Genomic DNA, 18,551 nt, shown 5'->3' with positions numbered 1-18,551 from the left:
GCTTTCACAGCTGCGCAGCCAAGAATGTGCTGCCTCTGTCCCTCGGCCGTGCCTTGACAACTTTCTCCCTGAAGCATGAATGACTCACACGTCTAGCTGCACGGTTGGGGTGGGGGCTGGGGGGAAGGGCCTCGGGATGTAAGTGACAGAATTCAATGAATTGCCAAGTGCGAGAAACACATCACTTCAAACCGCAACGTATCACTCCGCCCCAAGTGTGCCTCCAGCTAGTGGTCTGAGCTGCAGGAAGAAAGGCACAGAGCTTGTTCTCAGGAAGCTGGAGGACACATCCGCTGACGGGCAGGGTCCCCGCAATGTTCGCCTGGGTCTGAGCCGAGCTGGGAATATCAGGCAGAGACCTAGGGTGAGGCTGTGCGAGACCGGAAGCGATAAAACTCTCCCCACCGCCTCTGTGCACCCTTTTATATATAGTCATCGGCTGTGCATGAGTGTCTGAGTGCAGTTAGGATGTTCTTCCAGAATATACTCAGTACCGGCCGGCACACAGCTGTGACCCTCCTAAGACGGCTCTCCCCGCTGTCCCAGCTGCTCTCCTGAGATGCTCCCTGGACCGCCCCCCAGCGCAGCAACTAAAGCTAACACCTGGGCATATCGAGGGGCCTCCACGACCCTGTTCTAATGCTGAGGATGGCATCAGTCCTGGTTAGCTGGTACTTGGATTATGCCATGTGTTTTGAATATAATGTGTGCGTGCGTCTGTGTGTGTGTGCGCGCGCCTGCAGCAGTGAAGCATGGGAAAAGGTGGGGAGGATTCAGTAGGTGCCACAATGACCTTGAGACAGGAATAATTTCGTAAGATTATAATGAAAAGAAAGTGGGAAGGATGCCTGTTTCCTGCAGGCTGATTAAGACCCATGACTTTAATCATCCATCCATCCATCCATCCATCCATCCATTTAGGATAAATGGGTCCAGCAGGAAAACCTTCCCTCTTTTAGTGCTTCCACACCATTGAGGATGTTTGACAGTACATAAGGGGGAACAGGCCTCTGTTGGGACTCTTCTGAACAGATGTTTTCTTCCCTCATCGCCCCCAAATGACAGTAGAAGAAACAGAAAACTTATCTTCAAATGACAGCCCTTTCCTCTGACTGCCTGGGGAACATGGTGTGAGAATGTGGCTGTCAGTTTTGGGAAAAAAAAAAAAACCTGTTGGATCCCATGATTCAGTGATGTGGTTAATGTAGATAGGGCTCTTCTATCAAAGCAGGGATCCCACTGAAGAAATGAGAAAATATGCACTGGTTCTCTGGAGAAGGGAGGTAAGCTTGCCTTCCTCAGAGCTGGGAGGCTTTTGTCCTGAGCCTCTGGAAATTAAACCCATCACTTAGAGAGCAGATTGTGGGGCTTCTGGCCGTGGTTGCTTTGGGCTGCGCAAAGCCGCCGACGGACAGTTTTGACTGAATGTCGAAATTAAGCTGCCAAGCAGCTACTCTGCAGCTCCAGGGACCCCATGTTAGTATTTATGTCACATCTTTAGAAATAATCACATTGTGAAGCAGCGCCCAAAGCCATGTCAGCAGCCACTGCAGCTCAGGGTCTGAATGCCTCCTGCCTGATGTTTCTGCTGCAATTCCTCAGCATGGGGGTTGGGGGGAGGCACACCGGCAGGGTCCTGTCCCAAGGATGTGGGCAAAGAAGCTGTAAGCCTTGTCTGTTCTTGTTTTGTCTCAACTTGAGGCATGAGGTGGTCTCCAAACAAGAAATAAAGCTAGCTTATCGGATCCCTAACTCCCAGGCCATCTGTCTTAGGCACAAGGGAAGACCCCCAGGACCAGCCCGAGGGCAACAGATGTTCACTGGGGCAGGGTTTAGTCTTGTTTTTCCACTCTGGTCTGAAGATCGCCTCCTCTGTCTTGCACGCTCTCCCTGTATCCCCAGGGAGACCTGGTGACATTGCTCACACCATTGGGAAGTGCCAGGTATTAAGAGACGGTACTTGTGAAACCTCAAAGAGGGACTAACCCAGATCCTCCCCAGGGAGGGGAGTGGTCTCTGGACCTCTAGGGGTTGAGGTTGTGTAGAGTCACAGATACAGAGCAGCCCTGGGAATTTCAGGACCCTGAGAGACCAGGGAAACCTCTGTAGAGACTAGATGACCCTAAACTGGGTTTAGTGGATTATACAGTGCTCACTTCCCGAGGTTCTGGCTCCAAGAAGAAGCCAGTTACAGAGCATGGAAGTTACCTGGTTTGGGCGGTGATGCACAGACTCAGAACTTGAGGGGGATCAGCTGGCTGGACCTTGGGGCATCCGGGTTGTATCCAACTCCAGTTTGTTGAGAATAATGTGCCCAAGACTGGCCTCTCATAAAGCAAAGAATTCTTTCTCCCAGATTTAGAGTAACTTTTTTTTTTAATTAAAAAAGTAATTCATGCTCAACTGAGACCATATATTTAACATCTTCTAAATTCCCAAAGAATGACTAAGAGATTAAAAATGGGAAAAATTTATCAGGGCTGCAAACCAGAGTGTCAGTCTCCTGTCAGAACCACTGAAGAATTCCTCTAAGACAGAGTTCAGACAATACTAGCTACTTTTGCCTCCTCTTTTCCAACATCTAAGGGTCTTAATACCTTTCTTTTATGTAATTGTGTTGGTTGGTATGTCTAGAATGATGTTAAATTATAGTGGTGATCGTGGGCATTTTTAATTTATTGTAGCCTTAATGGAACTGGGAATGCCTTTAGAGCTTCACCCATAAGTACAGTGAAAGCCTTTGATATATTTATTATACCAAGAAAAGCGTGTATGTACGCCTCTTTTTCTAAGGGTTAAAAGAACGATTACTGAATTTCATCACTTGTCTTTTTGTCTTTTTTTGGAGATAATTATATGTTTTTTTCTCCTTTGACGTAGTTTTATAGTAAGTAATATTAAAAAATTTTTCTAAAACTATGAAGGGTTTTGTGTAGAGAGTATGTAATGAGTTTTCAAAAGATCACTTCAGTGCAGGGGTGTGGAGGAAGGGCTGAATGCAGCAAGACTGTAGGCAAGAAATTGACTCTGAGGATTTAATTTCACCAGGAGAGAAAAAAATGAATGTCCAGACAACAACCGTATGTGTGACTGCTGTTTACCAATCACTCGTCACCTGCCAAGGACAGTACCAGGCACTTCGCAGGCTTCAAATGTAACTTCATAGTCCCAATAACCCGATGACACAATTATTACTGTTGAGGTGGCAGCACTGGGGATAGTAAGAAGGGCTCAAAGTATATGAAATGATAAAGAGGCAGAATGAATACCATCCAGGCAGAAAATAAACAGGTAAAAGACAGGGAGAGGAAAGGAGGGTGGGAGGGAGAGAGAAAGAGGGAAACTGAAAGGGAAGGAGGGCAGAGGATAAGGCAAGAGATGGAGATAAAGGCATAAACGAGAAGGATATCAGGGTATGATATAAAAAAATAATTTAAAACAATAAAATAAATGAAAATGTGTGGAAAAAAACAGAGGACTGCCTACTGCAGAGAACATAATCAGTAGGATGGAACTCAGCTTGAGGAGTGACCCCAGATGGTGGGGAAGAGGGATGAAGAAATGACTACAATCATGAAGAAAATGAGATGTAGAGGACAAACATCGTTTATCCATAGGTAAATGGAGTCAGATGTTCCTGGAGACAAGACCAGGGCAAACGGAAAAGCAGCTATATTGAGAGAAGAGCTCACGACAAACAAATAATAAGCTGTATAAAAAAGAGTTGTTTAAGTAGGAAAGGTAAAATGCAAGACTGAAAAATAGTCATGAAGCTCAAATAACAGGATCAAAATATGTAAAAGCAAAAACTGCTAGCAATGAAATGAGAAATTTATAGAAATACCATCACAGGAGGGTTTTAAAACATACTTTGACAGACAGAACAGGTGAAAAAAATATGGATATAGATAACTTAAATAATCTAATTAAAGTAAGTGTCAAATACCTCCATCTTGAAGCTAGAACCCTTCAGTCAGAGAATCACCTCTTTTTTCCCCGTAGTATGCACAAAATTGGTGCGAGGCAACCCTCATTCAGCTCTCCACAAAATGCCCCCGAAATGGCTCAGCCCACATTTTCTGATGAAAACATAATAGAACTAGCAATTCATGACACAAGTATGTAAGACAGAGGATCACTGGATGAATGAGATGGAGTAGGAATCAGGAAGCCTTAACACGATGAGCTTTTGCAATCACTTCTGTAGCGAGTGGGAGGGAGAGTTGGCTAGGCACAGTCAGTCGGGTTGACGGGCAGTGTGGAGGACCAGGATGTGGTCGGAGGGCATGAGTGTGTAGGAGCACTGAGCTGCCTCGTGTGATTCTTTTCTCCAGGAGCACTCTCTAAGTCACGTACCACTGATGGTCAAAGGGATGCAGACAGGATATTGTTGAAAAGACAGAATATTTAAGCCTGTGTCCAGAAGTGACTGGAGGGTTTTTCACATCGGCAGGGCTAGAAAAGGAGTAATTCCACAGCAGTGCACTGATGGACCAGAGGACAGGAACGACCTGATGGATCCGAGGGTTTGATGGGCTCAAAAAAAACTGATGTAAAGGGAGCAGGGAAGTAAAAGGATGAAAGGTTAACAGGGTGGAAGTAGCAATCCAGGGGAGACTCCAGGTGGCTGGATCAGAATGGAGAGGAGGCCATGATAGAAGAAGGAATGGGTCGATCACATTTGGCTTCAGATCATCTTTCATCCTGTTACTACCTCCTCCAGGTTCATTTGTATGAAAGTCACATTGGAGGCATACTCTCTTAGCCCTGAAATTGATCTTAATAGTTTTATAATCTGTTCTAAATTCTCTCAAAGGAAAAAAGGGAATCCACATTTGTTGAACCTCTGCCATATGCTTTAAACTCTTCTTCGACACCGTTATCCTTGATGATTAGGGTGACCGTATAATTTGTTGTCTGAACTGGACTCTCTTGAGAGTGAAAGGACAACAGATACAGAGTGAAGCTGTCCTGGCTAAACTGTCATGGATGGCCATCCTACTATTATCCAGCAGCCCTTTGAGTTGTATGTGGCTTTATCAGCATTTCAGAGACCGGGGCACTGAAGCTCAGAGAAGTCTTGACCGAGGGCATCAGGTAAGTGAGAGTAATGACAGAAGCAGAATTCAAACCCAGGTCTGTCTGACTCCAGAGTCCAGCTATTGCTAATTTAGCTCCCAGTTCTTCTGCACTAGCTCCCTCTCATCGTTTTGCTTGCCATGGCCTGACAGGCTCTCTTCTAGCTAGGAACTGTGATGGTCCCAGCTGGAAGTCTGTCTCAACACAGATAATTAGATGTGTGACAACTGTACCGTTGCCAGCAGTGACAGGAAGCCAGCTGTTCTAGGAGCCATTGGCCATGATGTGCTTGGGATGACTTAGATCCTGCATGTGGGCTGCCCAAGGACCCCGGGTTTGCTTGCTTTGTAACCAGAGTTGGGCAGATGAGGCCAGGGATGGCTGGTTAAGATGGGGATTCTGATGGATTCAGGGCTCACAAAAGCTACAACATCAGAGAACCTTGGGGTTAGAAGAAGCAGTAAGTGAACAGGAATCAAAAGGACACAGATCTAGGAGTAGGTTGTAAAGTAGGAGGCTAAAGAAGCTTCTAACTTAAGAAGGTGTGGCTGGCCAGTGGGAGGGATCTGGGGATAACCAAAGACCCAGGTAAACTGCCATCCGTCAGGAGGTCACTGGAATAGAAGGGGGGGGGGTGCAGAGCACGGTAGAGAAAATAGGTTGATGGTTCTGAAATTTGCCACCTGTTTAATCTCTTCCCCCCAACCCTGCTTTGATCCTGGGGTACGTGCTGGGGGTGTCCAGCTGATCTCAGTGAGGTCGTTCTGGGTCTGTGCATAGATCACCAAGGGCTCAGTGATTCAAGCCATGACTTTTGCAGACTCAGTTGCTCTGTGACGTCTTTGGGGAACAAGATGGGTCCCTGAAGTCCAGAGCAATGGATTCCTGGAGACTGTAGATGCACCACAACTGAACTGCTTTTTAAAATTAAGTTTTAATAACACAGTTAATATAAGAATGCATTCTTTGTAATAAATGCAGAATATGCCAGGTAAGGCTAAGGTCTCTTTTGCCCACAACCCCAAAACCAGGTTTCTTTACTTCTTCCATAGTTGTAACCATTACTTTAAGCCAATTTTGGTTATATTCTTCCAGACTCTTTTCTATATATTTACATTCATATTTGACCTTGTAGAAAATTTATTTTATTATAACTTTTCTCAAAGGTTTCAAGGGCCTTGTTTGTTAAAACTTTTTATTTTTGACATAATTTCAAAATGACAGAAATTTGCAAGAACAGTGCAAGGAATATCTGTATACTCTTTACCTGATTTACCAATTGTTCATATTTTGTCCCATTTGGTTTATTATTCTCTTTATTAAATATTTTTATGCATGCATTTTTTTTTCTGAGCCACCTGAGAGTAAGTTGGAATCACGGTTCCCATTTGCCCCTAAATACTTCAGTATGTATTTTCCAAGAACAGGGACCTTCTCTTGCATATGTACAACTAGCCCACTCAGGAAATGTGACATTAACCCAGCGCTGTTATCCAATTCACAGTCCAGATCCAGATGTCATCAGTTGAACCACTGATGTCCTCAGACCTTTCCCTTAAACGAAGAACCAGTATATTGTAATTGTTGATCTTCATCTTGCTGTTTTCTTCAATGTGTTGGTGCATAAAGGTAGCCCCATGTTATTACCATGTATGCAGTATTTCACAGTATGAATGTCATCTAGGTTACTGAGCCCTTCCTCTGTTGCTGGGCACTCGGGTTATTTCCTCCTTTTTGTCCTTGCAAACATCCTCAAACATAACTGACTGTTAGTGGGTATTGCTTTGAATAACTGAGGACACGTAGGGAGGACAGATGAGGACTCGTGATGTTGAAGAAAGTACCTTCAAAAGGGAGTTAAAGAGAAGCTCCTGGTTCCCACGGTTTGAGATAATGGCTTTAAAACAATGGAGTTACTCACTTTTCCAATAGACAGTTGTATTTTGAGGGGTGGGGGAGACTAGGAAAGTTCTTGGTGAAGAACAATTCTTAGGAAGATAGTTAACAGCAGTGCTGATTTTTCTAGGTTCAATACTGTATTAGGTAACTTCCACCAGAATGCAGAGGCCTCATTTGCTCTGAAGACCCTTTGATGGAAACAGCCAGATCTTACCCCCCAACAGCTTCACTTCCAAGGCAAGCAATGTTCTCTTGATTGGGACGCTTTTCTCCTGTACACTTAGCAAACTTCCACCAGGGGGGAAGGTTGCTATTTCTGCTTTGTGTGAAGCATTTGGTACCATCTGGGCTGGCTGGGTTTCAACAGAGATAGTAAAGAAACATTTATCAAGAAAAATCAAAGTCAGTCTCGCCAAGTGTGGTCTAGAGAGATTTGCTTTCTCGATACATATGCAGCTCTCTTGCTGCTGGGAAACAGGGCTCTACTTTGAAAGCTACAGGAGGGACAGGCTTTGGATCTTAGCCTGAAGCTACTGTCACCTGTGCATGATACAGCGGCTTTAGTAGCCAGAGCTCTTGGAAATGTGAACACTCACGGTCCCAGAATCAGTTCCACTCTGTTCCTTTCCATGGAAAATTTTGGCCCCTTTGGTAGAGGATAGACCCAAAAGGACATAAATAGAAGGAAGGATCTGTAAGGGTTGAGGGTGAGATGAAGTCATGCCTCTATTAGGAATGTTTGGTTCCAGGGACGTTGATGCCCAAGGAGGGGTCATTCTTAAACCATGAGTTATGAGATTGGATGATGAAAACAGATAATATGTATGTCTATGACTGACTAAAACATTATGCTATACACCAGAAATCGACACATTGTAACTGACTATACTTCAATTTAAAAAAAAAAAAAGAATGCAGCACACTCTTGTGTTGCAGAGAGCTCTCTGAAGGAGCTGTGATGTTGTAAACTCACAGTAGAAGGATGCTCTGGTGATTGTCCTGTGGTGTCAGTTTATAAGACAGGGAAGGAAGTGTGGTCTCAGAAGAAAGATGAGCTGTTTCTACTTGCATGTCTGTTGCCAATCAACCAGACAGACAAGTTTCTGGCACTTCATAGCATCTCACATTGTGTTTTTATGCAGCTCTCTAGGTGACAGATGTGTCGTTCCAAGATCCCAGCCTAGAAACTGGCACATCCTGTTTTCCTTGGAAGGCTCCGTCCACGAGAAAGTAACAGTTGGAGATTGTATTCCATGGGGGAAAATGTATGGGGATTTAAGAAATTATATCATCTAGGAAAGCTTTATGTCATGTGTGCTTTATGGTCTAGGAACAGCAGCATCACCTGGGAACTTTTTAGAGAAACAAATGAAAGGTGTCACTCCAGACATACTGAAGGGTGCAGGGTGCAGGGTGCAGACCCTGGCATCTTATAGCCCTGTATCCATTACCCTATATAACCTGGCTACTGTCTCATTAGAAATCTACTATACTTTGAATAAATTTGGGTTTATATATTCCTTGGGGATGGGATCAACATCTTATGTTGGTCTGACCCCCGTCCCCAGCACCTAGCAGAATGGCTAACATAGAGTAAGGATCTGCTTATTGAACTCAACCAAACCAAAGAGGAAAAAAAGTCCTGCTTTTAGTGCAAGAATGAGATACAACTTGCAGGCTGAAATGGAATTTAACCTGTGGATAAATGGAAGAAAGGGCCATATGCTCAAGTGCAGAGGAATGTTGACAGAATAAGTTGCAGCTTGCATCCTGGGGTCCCTTTTCACTCTTCTCTCAGTCCACCCAGCCCTTGTCTCATCTCATTTATTCAGTCCCAAGCCCTTACTAACTATATGATCTTAGGCAAATCAGACACTACCACTCCCTCCCCAGCCCCATGCCCTCCTCACCCTGACTCCATCCCAAGCAGTGGTTTGCGACTTGAATGTAGGAAAACAAAGGGAACATCTTTGAATTTAACTTGGGCTGGGTTTTGTCAGATAAAATGGAAAGAAAGAGGAGCAAAGGAGTTGAGAGTGTTTCAGGGAATGATTATAATGCATCCAAAGCTCTAAACTGGGGGTGAATGGAGCAAAGGAAAGAAGGAATAGGGAGAAAGAGAAGATATATTGGGTTCAACAGAGTGGTGATGAGAGACTTGTAGCAGTGGGGTACTAGACTTAATGTACTGGAAAGTTGGCAAGTGGCATAAGATCATGAGGTACATGAAACTGAGTTTGAGAAAATAGTGTAATTTCTGTATTTTAAGCATCAGGGAGGAGGTGGCTGTGATGAAGTGGAAGCAAAGGTTGCAAGGAGTGAGGGGGATGCTTTATCCCCTACTTTTCTGTTTCTATTATCTTACTGCACTTATGAAACATTTTGAAAAAATATTAAATGATGGCTGAGGTGATGGGTATCTTTGTCTTATTCCTGACTTTATGGGATTTATCATTAACTTTGGAGCTATTATTTCAGATATCCTTTATCCTGTGAAGAAAATTTCCTGTATTTCTGGCATGGTTTTCTCCTTTGACCTATAAAAGTGATGCGTATTCTAATAATAGATTTCCAGGGTTGAACCATCTTTGCATTCCTGATAGGAGTCATTATATATTAGCCTTCTAGCAGATAGTTTGATTCAATCTGCTAATATATTGCTTTGGATTTTCCTGTCAGAAGTGGGATAGTCGGCACTGTCTCCTTAAGATCTAAACAACTCTCATTTCCTAATCTCCTTCCCTGGGCTAGCAATGTTGCTCATTTTTGAGCTGACTGCTAATTAACTTCTTCCCATTTCTCCAGGCTGATGTCTTATTCCACCTCATCCTTCTATGCCCAGGTGCATCTGCACTGCTGACCCTCTGCGTCCTTTCCCTTTCTGAGCTGGTCTTACAGCCTCCTTTACGCAGGGTGGTCTTGGTTGCAGGTGGAGCCTCGCTGTAGCGCTGCTGTTTTTCGAGCCTTCTCTCTACGGGCTGTCTGGGTACTGGTTGTGGGTGCACTTTGGTTTAGAGGGCAACTCTTTTAGCTCTTTCTTTTTGAATTCAGATAAGATTCAAATAACACAAGATTCACCACTAACCATTTTAAAGTACACAGTTCAGTGACATTTAGTACATTCACAGTATTGTGCAACCATCATTTCTGTCTAGTTCCAAGAAATTTCATCACCTGTAAAAGAACCCCCAAATCCATTAGATGGTCACTCCCCATTTGCCATGCCACCAGCTCCTGGCCACCACTACTCTGTTTTCTGTCTCTTTGGATTTACCTGTTCTGGTTGTTTCATATAAATGGAATCATAGAATATGTGACCTTTTGTGTCAGAGTATTCATGTGTTCATAGCAGCATAACTCACAATAGCCAAAAAGTGGGAATAGCCCAGATATTAATCAGCTGATGAATGGAGCCACAAAATTTGATGTATTCCTACAAGGGAATCTTATTCAGCCATAAATGAAGTACAGTGTGTATGAATCTTGAAAACATTATACTAAACAAAAGAAGCCAAACTTTCTTGTAGACTATTTGGAAAGCAAGCTTTGAGAACATAACAGTTATTCTCAAGGGAAGAGTAGAGAGAGTGATGTGAAACTCAGAAATCAATTTTAAACCAATAGAGAGCAGAGTCTACAAATTATGAATTGATCTCACTTTGTTAACTTCTTAGCTATTGGTGTTAATGAATGGAAATTCCCATTAAATGCGAGGCCAAGGACCTTTTCACAGGTTCCACAGCCATCACTGGTTGGTGCTTAAACATTTGGGGGCTGTTAATACTGAAACTGTTTTTTCTTTCTGTTTTTAGTAAGAGATGCTAAAAACCTTGTACCTATGGACCCCAACGGCTTGTCAGATCCTTATGTGAAACTGAAACTGATTCCTGATCCCAAGAGTGAGAGCAAGCAAAAGACCAAAACCATTAAGTGCTCCCTCAACCCCGAGTGGAACGAGACATTTAGATTGTAAGTTAAAATGACGGCAGCCTGGCCTGGGGGCTGCAGGTGGGGTCATGGGCCCCCTGAGATGGGAGAGGCCCTCTCCCAGCTTCCTTTTCCTTCCCTCCTTCTTTGCCTTCTTCCTTCCTTCCTTCCTTCCTTCTTTCCTTCCTTCCTTCCTTCCTTCCTTCCTTCCTTCCTTCCTTCCTTCCTTCCTTCCTTCCTTCTCTCCCTTCCTCTCCTTCCATCTGCATTTTTTCCTTGCAGGCCAAGTAAAAATCAGAACCTTTTTTAATAGTGTTGAGAATGTCTCTGGCATGGGGAAGTGGGTGGGATGGAAAACAGTGTGATGTGTTGCTAGGTGAAGGATTGTGGGAGGAGCTCTTGGTCTTGGCAGACGTGGGCCATGACTTACAGGGTGTGGTGACAACCTCTCTAGGGCTGGGTGTGTGAATGATGCTGGGCCTATGGTCTGCCGGGGGCTCTGCTGACTGCCATGGAGGTCTTCCCTGGCTAGTACTCTAAGAACGTTGGCTCACTCTTTGATGCATCTGGGCCAACAAATGTGAGAGATGTCTGCCAATATTTATTGAACTAATATACTACATATAGCAAGCACTGTATGGAGTGATCCAGCTTCGCTGGTTATTTCATCCCCATTTTATCAATGGGGCTGAAAAAGGTTAAAGAACCAGTGCCCACAACAGATACAGGGTAGAACAAGATTTAGCAACAGACAGTCTGACTCCAGAGGACATGAGCCAAAAGCATGGTTCCTTATAGTAGTCCCCTTCCTGCTTTCCCCTCTCAGAGCAAAACTGGGCACCCATCTCAGCCTCAGACAAGGACACGCCTTAGAACAGACAACCTCCCTGATCCCACACTTTCCCCATCCAACAGATCGGCACCAGCAAGACTTTCCTCTAGACATTTCCTCAGCCTCAGCCTCAGCCTCAGCCTCAACCCTCATGTGTGCGAACACTCGCACAATTGAATGATTGACATCATGGTTCTTAGAGTGCCTGTGTCCGTCTGTGAACATCACGGATCCTATTAAGACATAAGGCAGCAGAATTAGTTAGAACTGACCTGTCAGAGCTGGCCTGGGTCCTCTGCTTGTTTAAGCCACAGGCTGTAAAACAGGAAAAGCTCTGTCTCCCTGGGGAGCTTGCCTGGGATGGAAACTGAATATGTTTCTTGCAGCAGCTTGTAATCTGTCACCATTCCTGCCTTCGGGCTTTGTCCTCTTAGACGTTTCATCTGCTTGAGAAATCTCCATAATGTCCCCTGACTTCTCTTTTTTGCCCCCTTGCAGCCAGCTGAAGGAGTCGGACAAGGACAGAAGACTGTCCGTAGAGATTTGGGACTGGGATCTGACCAGCAGGAATGACTTCATGGGATCTTTGTCATTTGGGATTTCTGAACTGCAGAAAGCTGGCGTTGATGGTTGGTAAGGAAGGTTTTGCTTTGAAAGCTACCACACGGCCTCACGGGTATGTTGTATTTAGTCCTCATGCTAAAAAAAAAAAAAAAAAAAAATTAGTTGCCAATATTTTCAAAATCAAGATATTTCCCATAAAAATCTGGGCTTAGGAGGCAGCAAAGGAGAACAATTGAATAGTTAATCCCCCCTTTAGACAGGACATGGATTTTTCTGTTTGCCACAGTCCTCACGAGTCCCTATCGCTTTACATCTGCCCCGCTTTACACAGTTATACGACTTGACAGGCCCCACGGGCACTAAGATAGCTCTCACACTTTACCCAAAAGATATGTGTAATCTACTGTCAAAATACGACTTCTTAAGAAGATGCTTCTTTATTGGGATTGTTTATCAAGCCTGGCCACAGAAGTGCTGGGGAGAGGGTTGCTGTCATGGTCAGCTGCTGTATCTTCTTTGTTCTGGAGTTTTTGCTTTGTCCCCTGCTAAAGGAAAAAAAAAAAAAAAATCTTTGCCCAGTATTCCCAGCAAAGAGGATAGGTAAGTCCGCTTGGCAACCGTTTCTTTCACCATTAGCTGAGTAAAGGAGTCAGAAGAGATGGTCCAACTTGGCACTAGAACTTTGGGAGAAGTAGTCATTAGGGGCTGCTCCTGTCTCTTTAAGAGAAACTGTCTCATTTCTGAATGGTCCCACTCTGGGCTTTTTCAGTTACAAGTGAAAGACAATCAAAATCAAAACTGTAGTTGAGCAAGAAAGAGACTCCATCAAGGAGATCACACATCTTTGCCATCGTGCTCCTTACAACTTTCTTGTCTCTCCTCCACGTTTACCATAGGCTTTTATTGAAATACATACTGAGTGTCCACTCCATTCTAGTCACTAGAGATACATCAGGTGTAAGACAGACATAGGGGGAGGGTGTAGCTCAGTGGTAGATCGCGTGCTTGGCATGCACAAGTTCCTGGGTTCAATCCCCAGTACCTCCATTAAATTAAAAAAAAAAAAACCCAAAACTTAATTGCCTCCCCCCTACCTCAAAAAAAAAAAGAAAACATCAAAAAAAAAAAATCTTAAAATAAAGACAAACATGCCCTCACGGAACTTAGGTTCTACAGAGGGACAATAAACCTTGAAGAAATTATTCAAGTAACTAATCAAAGACAACGTGATATGATGGATGTGAAGAAGGCAGAAGCTGAGAGTATACAGAAAAAAGAGAGGTGTGTTAAAGCACAGTTTGCAAATGGTTAAAGACACCATCCTTATACAAATGATAATGAGCATTTGTCAGAGTTTTCCTTAGATTATGAGTAGGGAAACTGGAAGATGAATGGGTGATTCTGGAGGTTTGAGAAAGCAGCAAATGTCTATTGCTCAGTCTGTCAGTAGACAAAGGAATGCTGAAATAACTTGGCTGAATTAGGGCAATAAAATCACAACCTCGGAGGTTATCTTACCTACCAGACTGATGAACAGGAGTCCCACCTCAGTTTTCTAAGTTAACGTCTATCTTTGCAGAGCTGGGAGACCATCTGTATCCCACTGGATTGTGAATAATAAATACTACCACGAGGAGGGAGAGAGCTAATTAGAAAATGCTCCAGCATGACGTTAAAAGGTCACACCGTCATCTTTGTGCCTTTCCCCTCTAAGTTTTGGATAATTTTTCTTGGCATATGGTCGCTTCGACTTTGCGTACTCCCACTGTGGCTACTCGCAGATTGCTTGCTTCTTCCTCTTTAAATCAAGCGTAAAGAGGTTAAACAGAAAGAATACAGGATCCCGGGGGGGGCATCAGTGAGACAGGAGAGGACATAATAATAATAATTTGTAATAACAATAGCTACCACTTACTGACTCGATGCCAGGCACCGGGCTGCGCTGATCACTTTCCAGGTGTCCTGGAGTCACACATTGATTCAGCATTAGTCATATGTGCAGAAAAAATATAGTGCTTTATTTTCTATAATGGACCTAGACTTTCTTACGCAGTGGCCAAGGAGAAGGGGACCTTCACTGCAAGCGGTGGCTTGTGGCCTTCACTGCTGCAGAGTGGCCGACCCTGCCTGGTCCCTGAACCAGTGCCCAAGGAGGCAGGATGAGTCCCACCCCCACCACTCTCCGAGCTGTGGGGCATCCTTCTGGCTTTGTGCTGGCCTTCCAGGTCCTGGCTGTTGCCTCTGGTGGTGAGATCCCACCACACACGGCCCTCTTCTGTCTCACCCTGCAGGCCACTGCCAGGCCCAGCCCTGCTCAGCACGTCTGTGACTCCTTATTTCTGAGTCTCCAGCGTGGACATCCGGGAGCGGGTCTCAGATCCCTCCGTCTTCCAACCCCCCATTGCTTTGATGCTGTGGTCCTCCATGCAGGTCTCTGACCGGGACTCCACTGAGGAGGGGGCCAAACCCCTCTGCTTTCACCCTCCCCTCACCTTCTTCCTTCCCGTGGTTCTCCAGGCCCCAGAGGGCCACATCCTTCTTCCTGGGCGAGCGTCTGCCTTGTCTACTCCCCTGAAGCAAACAGCAGGGTGCAGGGTGGACCGCGTGTCTCGATGATAACAGATGGTCCAGCAGGAGTAAGTGCAAAAGCCTTTACACCTCCATCATCCTTGAGCTCTCCCAGCAGTTCTGTGTGCAGCATCGTTCCCGGGATCAGACTAGCTGAGCGATGTGTGAGGAGCACACAGCTCCTAAGGGCCAGTCCTGGGGTTCGGGTCCAGATCTCTGTGATGCCAGCACCTAAGCACCCACACGTCCCATTCTCCTTCCTGATGTGGAACTTGGTGGAGGTCTGGACTCTGGTAGTTGGCTCTACTAACTGGTGGGATGCTTTGTGACCTCAGATGAGTCACTTCACCTCCTGTACCACAGCCTTCTCAGCAGGTATGATTCCATTCATTGGGAATTACAGCCCTCCCCTCACCCCCATCTTCCTCTTAGGATAGTTGTAAAATCTGTGAAATAATAGTAGGGAGGGAACTTTTGCAAAATAAATACCCTCTTCAGGTTTTGCAGATAAAAGTCCTCTTCATTTAGGACCAAGACATCTCTGATGCTGTCTTACCTTGAAATGTACCAAATGCTAGAAATCTGGGTTCCTGTCCCTGTATGATCTTGGATGAGTCCCATTCCCTCTGTGAGACCCAGTTGCCCTGTCTGGAAGGGGCTGAGCTCTCCCAGCTATTCTGTTGCTATAATTTAAGACCATGTGGCAGAAACAGCAGAAGCAGCTTGGAAAGCTTCCAGAAGCTTCCAGATGTGGTGCCCCAGCCCCAGGCCTCTCATCTGCTGCTTTACCACCAGTCCTGTGTCTGCTGTCAGATCTCCTTCTTTGTTTCTAATTTTGTTTATTTATGTTCTTTCTCTCCCCTTGTTTTCAGAGATTCGTCTCCTTTACTTTTTTTTTTTTTCTTCAAAGAATGAGCTTTGGGATTTGTGTATCAATTCTGGGTTTCTGTTTTCTCCTCTGCTGTAGGTGTGTTTCATGGTTGTCTTTGAATTTCAGTTGAATATTTTGCTAATTTATTTTTTCTCTCTTAACTTACTCCACTATTTAAAAATAATGGACATGGATTGGAAGGAACAAATATTTCCTCTGTTTTGATGTCACGTTTGAGCTTTTGTAGCTTACTCAAAGTCTGCCATTGTATTTTTAGTTTTCTTTCTAACATGTTTTTATTTAGGCATGTTTTATAGCCTCTAGTCTCAGCTTTTTGATTACATTTTTATTATTGATGTTAAACGACAGTGTTAGTGCTTTATAGCCAGAGAATATAGCCTGTGCACTGTCCTTCCTTCCTTCCTTCCTTCCTTTCTTTCTTTCTTTTTCTTTCTTTCCCTTTCTTTCTTTTTCTTTCTTTTCTCTCTCTCTCTTTTTTCTTCCTTTCTTCTTTTTCCTTCAATTTTTTTTTTTTAGTTTAGCTTAATGTACACTCAATGTTGCTAAATGTTCCATGGACATTTCAATAAAAAGATTATATATCCTATTTGTAAGGTATATATTTCAATATTTTATTTATTCCACCTTACTATAAGGTCCAGATCTCTTATGCTTTCATATTTTCTTTTTGTTGGCCTGATCTGTCCTAAATGTATAGTGCTTGTTACGGTTCTCCCAGTAAATTAAAAAAAAGTTTTTTGTTTCTAATGTTTTTGCCGTGTGTGTGTGTGTGTGTGTGTGTGTGTGTGTGTGTGTGTGTGTGTATGGTGCCGTTATTGGCCATATAACTCTTCAAGACTGTTTTCAAAAATGACTTATTAAATTGGTATAAACTCACATTTGTCACAGTTCATGCTTTTTGCCCATGCCTTTTCTATGTTGCTGGCATGCACTCATTCCTTCAGGGAATATATGTAGTGAATACCTGTGTGATGAGGAGACCCTAGAGAGCTGAAAACAGACAAGAATCTTTGCTGATAAATGCTATAGAGAAAAGTGAGTGAGAAACAGGGACAGGGAATGCTGGAGGTGGTGGTGTTCTGATTTAATAGAGTGCTCAGGAAAGGACTCACTGAAAAGGTGAGGACCTGATGAGGGTGAAGGAGTGAACTGTGTGGAGCTCTAGGGAGAAATTATTCCAGACAGAGAATAACAAGTGCAAAGGCCCTGAGGCAGGAGTGTTCCTGGCAAGTCTGAGGAGCAGTAAAGTGGCCCGTGTGGCTGGAGCTGGATCAGTAAGGTGGGAAGTCACAAGGGATGAAGACTGGCAGGATGAGGATTAGTTGGCAGATCCAGTGTGGGCCTTGTAAGGACTTTGTCTTCTGCCTTGAGGAAGCTGCGAACCCAAGGAATGAGGAGATCTGTCCACTTTGGTTGCAGAGTGGTAGGCACCTCTTGCCTAGTCAATCTTTGCCCATTCTTCCATGTTTATTTAATCTTTCTAAGTCCTCTGGGCTTGTGTAGCAAGTGACATGTTGTTGGATTTAAAAACAAAAACAAACTCATTCTGAAAGTCTTTTCCTTTTTCCCATAGGGACATGTTTTAACATATATGGTCTTAATTGCCACATTTGTATCATGGTGTTTCTATTCCTAAAGTTTCTTTTCTTTGCTATTTAATCTTTCCCTCTCCTTCTGAACAGACAAATAATTATCTTAAATCCTTGTTACCTTAAAATCATGTCTTTAAGCTTTCTTTTGATATTACTAATAATGACATTTTATTCTTATCACACAAACACAAAAATAAGGCTTTGGAATCAGACATCCTGAGTTAGAATTTCTGTTCCACCACTTCCTAGCTGTGTGCCCTTGGGCAAGTTACTTTGTCTCTCTGTGCCTTCTTTCCTCATTTGGCTATAATAGTGGTAATTAAGTCATATATTAATTAGTATAAGTGAAGTACTCAGTGTCTGGTAAATACTAAGCACTCAGTGTCAGCTATTATTATTAATTGAATAATTATTGGAAAAATATAAATAAGCAAACAGAGAAGATTATTGGAATCTTTTTGCCCAGAGGTGATAGCTATTGACAATTTTAGAATTTAGAATTTTTTTTCTTCTCGGTTTGTGTGTGTATGTACGTGTCAGGAAAAAAAAATGAAAAAATTTTTAAATATTTAGTTTATTTTTTGTTTGGGAAGAGGTAGTTAGGTTTATTTATTTACTTACTTACTTATTTTGATGGAAGTACTGGGGATTGAACCCAGAATCTCATGCTTGCTAAGCATACAGTCTACCACTGAGCTATACCCTCCCCTTGCCCAAAATGAAGTCTTACTGTCCGTATTGCTTGGCAGCCTGCATTTTCCACCTAACAATGCATTTTGAACCCTCTTTCCTGTCACTTAGTAATCTTGACCAACCTCATGTTTAATAGCTTCGTATAGTCCCTTCTTACAGATCTGCATCAACTTACACATTCTTTTTATAAGATGTACAGTGCTTACCTATATAAATAATTCTATAATAAGCATACTTAGAGTGAAACATTTGTGCCTGGCTTTAATTTATTTCTTAATAAATTCCTAAGCCTGGAATCAATGACTTTGAGAACATATGCATTATTAAAGTGTTTGCCATAATGTTCTGGAACTTTTTTCAGTCAATTTACATTCTCACCAATACTGTGTGAGACTTTTCATTTCACCCATGCTTGTCAACATCTGGTATTAGAAATTTCAAAGATGATGCAAAGGTTGTACATATTTTGTTACTAATTATACCTATTTACACAATATACATCTAT

The 18,551-nt window shown here is 43.4% G+C and overlaps 1 protein-coding gene across 2 annotated transcripts in view; it reads left to right on the top strand.

Moving 5' to 3' along the window:
* Positions 1–18,551, top strand: part of PRKCB (protein kinase C beta) — a 297,800-nt gene that overhangs the window by 193,259 nt on the left and 85,990 nt on the right. For both annotated transcript variants that reach the window (XM_032460851.1, XM_032460850.1), the window contains exons 6-7: positions 10,791–10,947; positions 12,236–12,370. In XM_032460851.1, coding sequence (XP_032316742.1) covers positions 10,791–10,947; positions 12,236–12,370 — 292 coding nt within the window. The remainder of the gene's footprint in view (positions 1–10,790; positions 10,948–12,235; positions 12,371–18,551) is intronic.

The sequence above is a fragment of the Camelus ferus genome, chromosome 18, assembly GCF_009834535.1.
Source record: "Camelus ferus isolate YT-003-E chromosome 18, BCGSAC_Cfer_1.0, whole genome shotgun sequence".
Classification (NCBI taxonomy): Eukaryota; Metazoa; Chordata; class Mammalia; order Artiodactyla; family Camelidae; genus Camelus; species Camelus ferus.
Note: the sequence above shows the minus strand (reverse complement) of the source record. Positions and strands in the feature narration are given on the sequence as shown.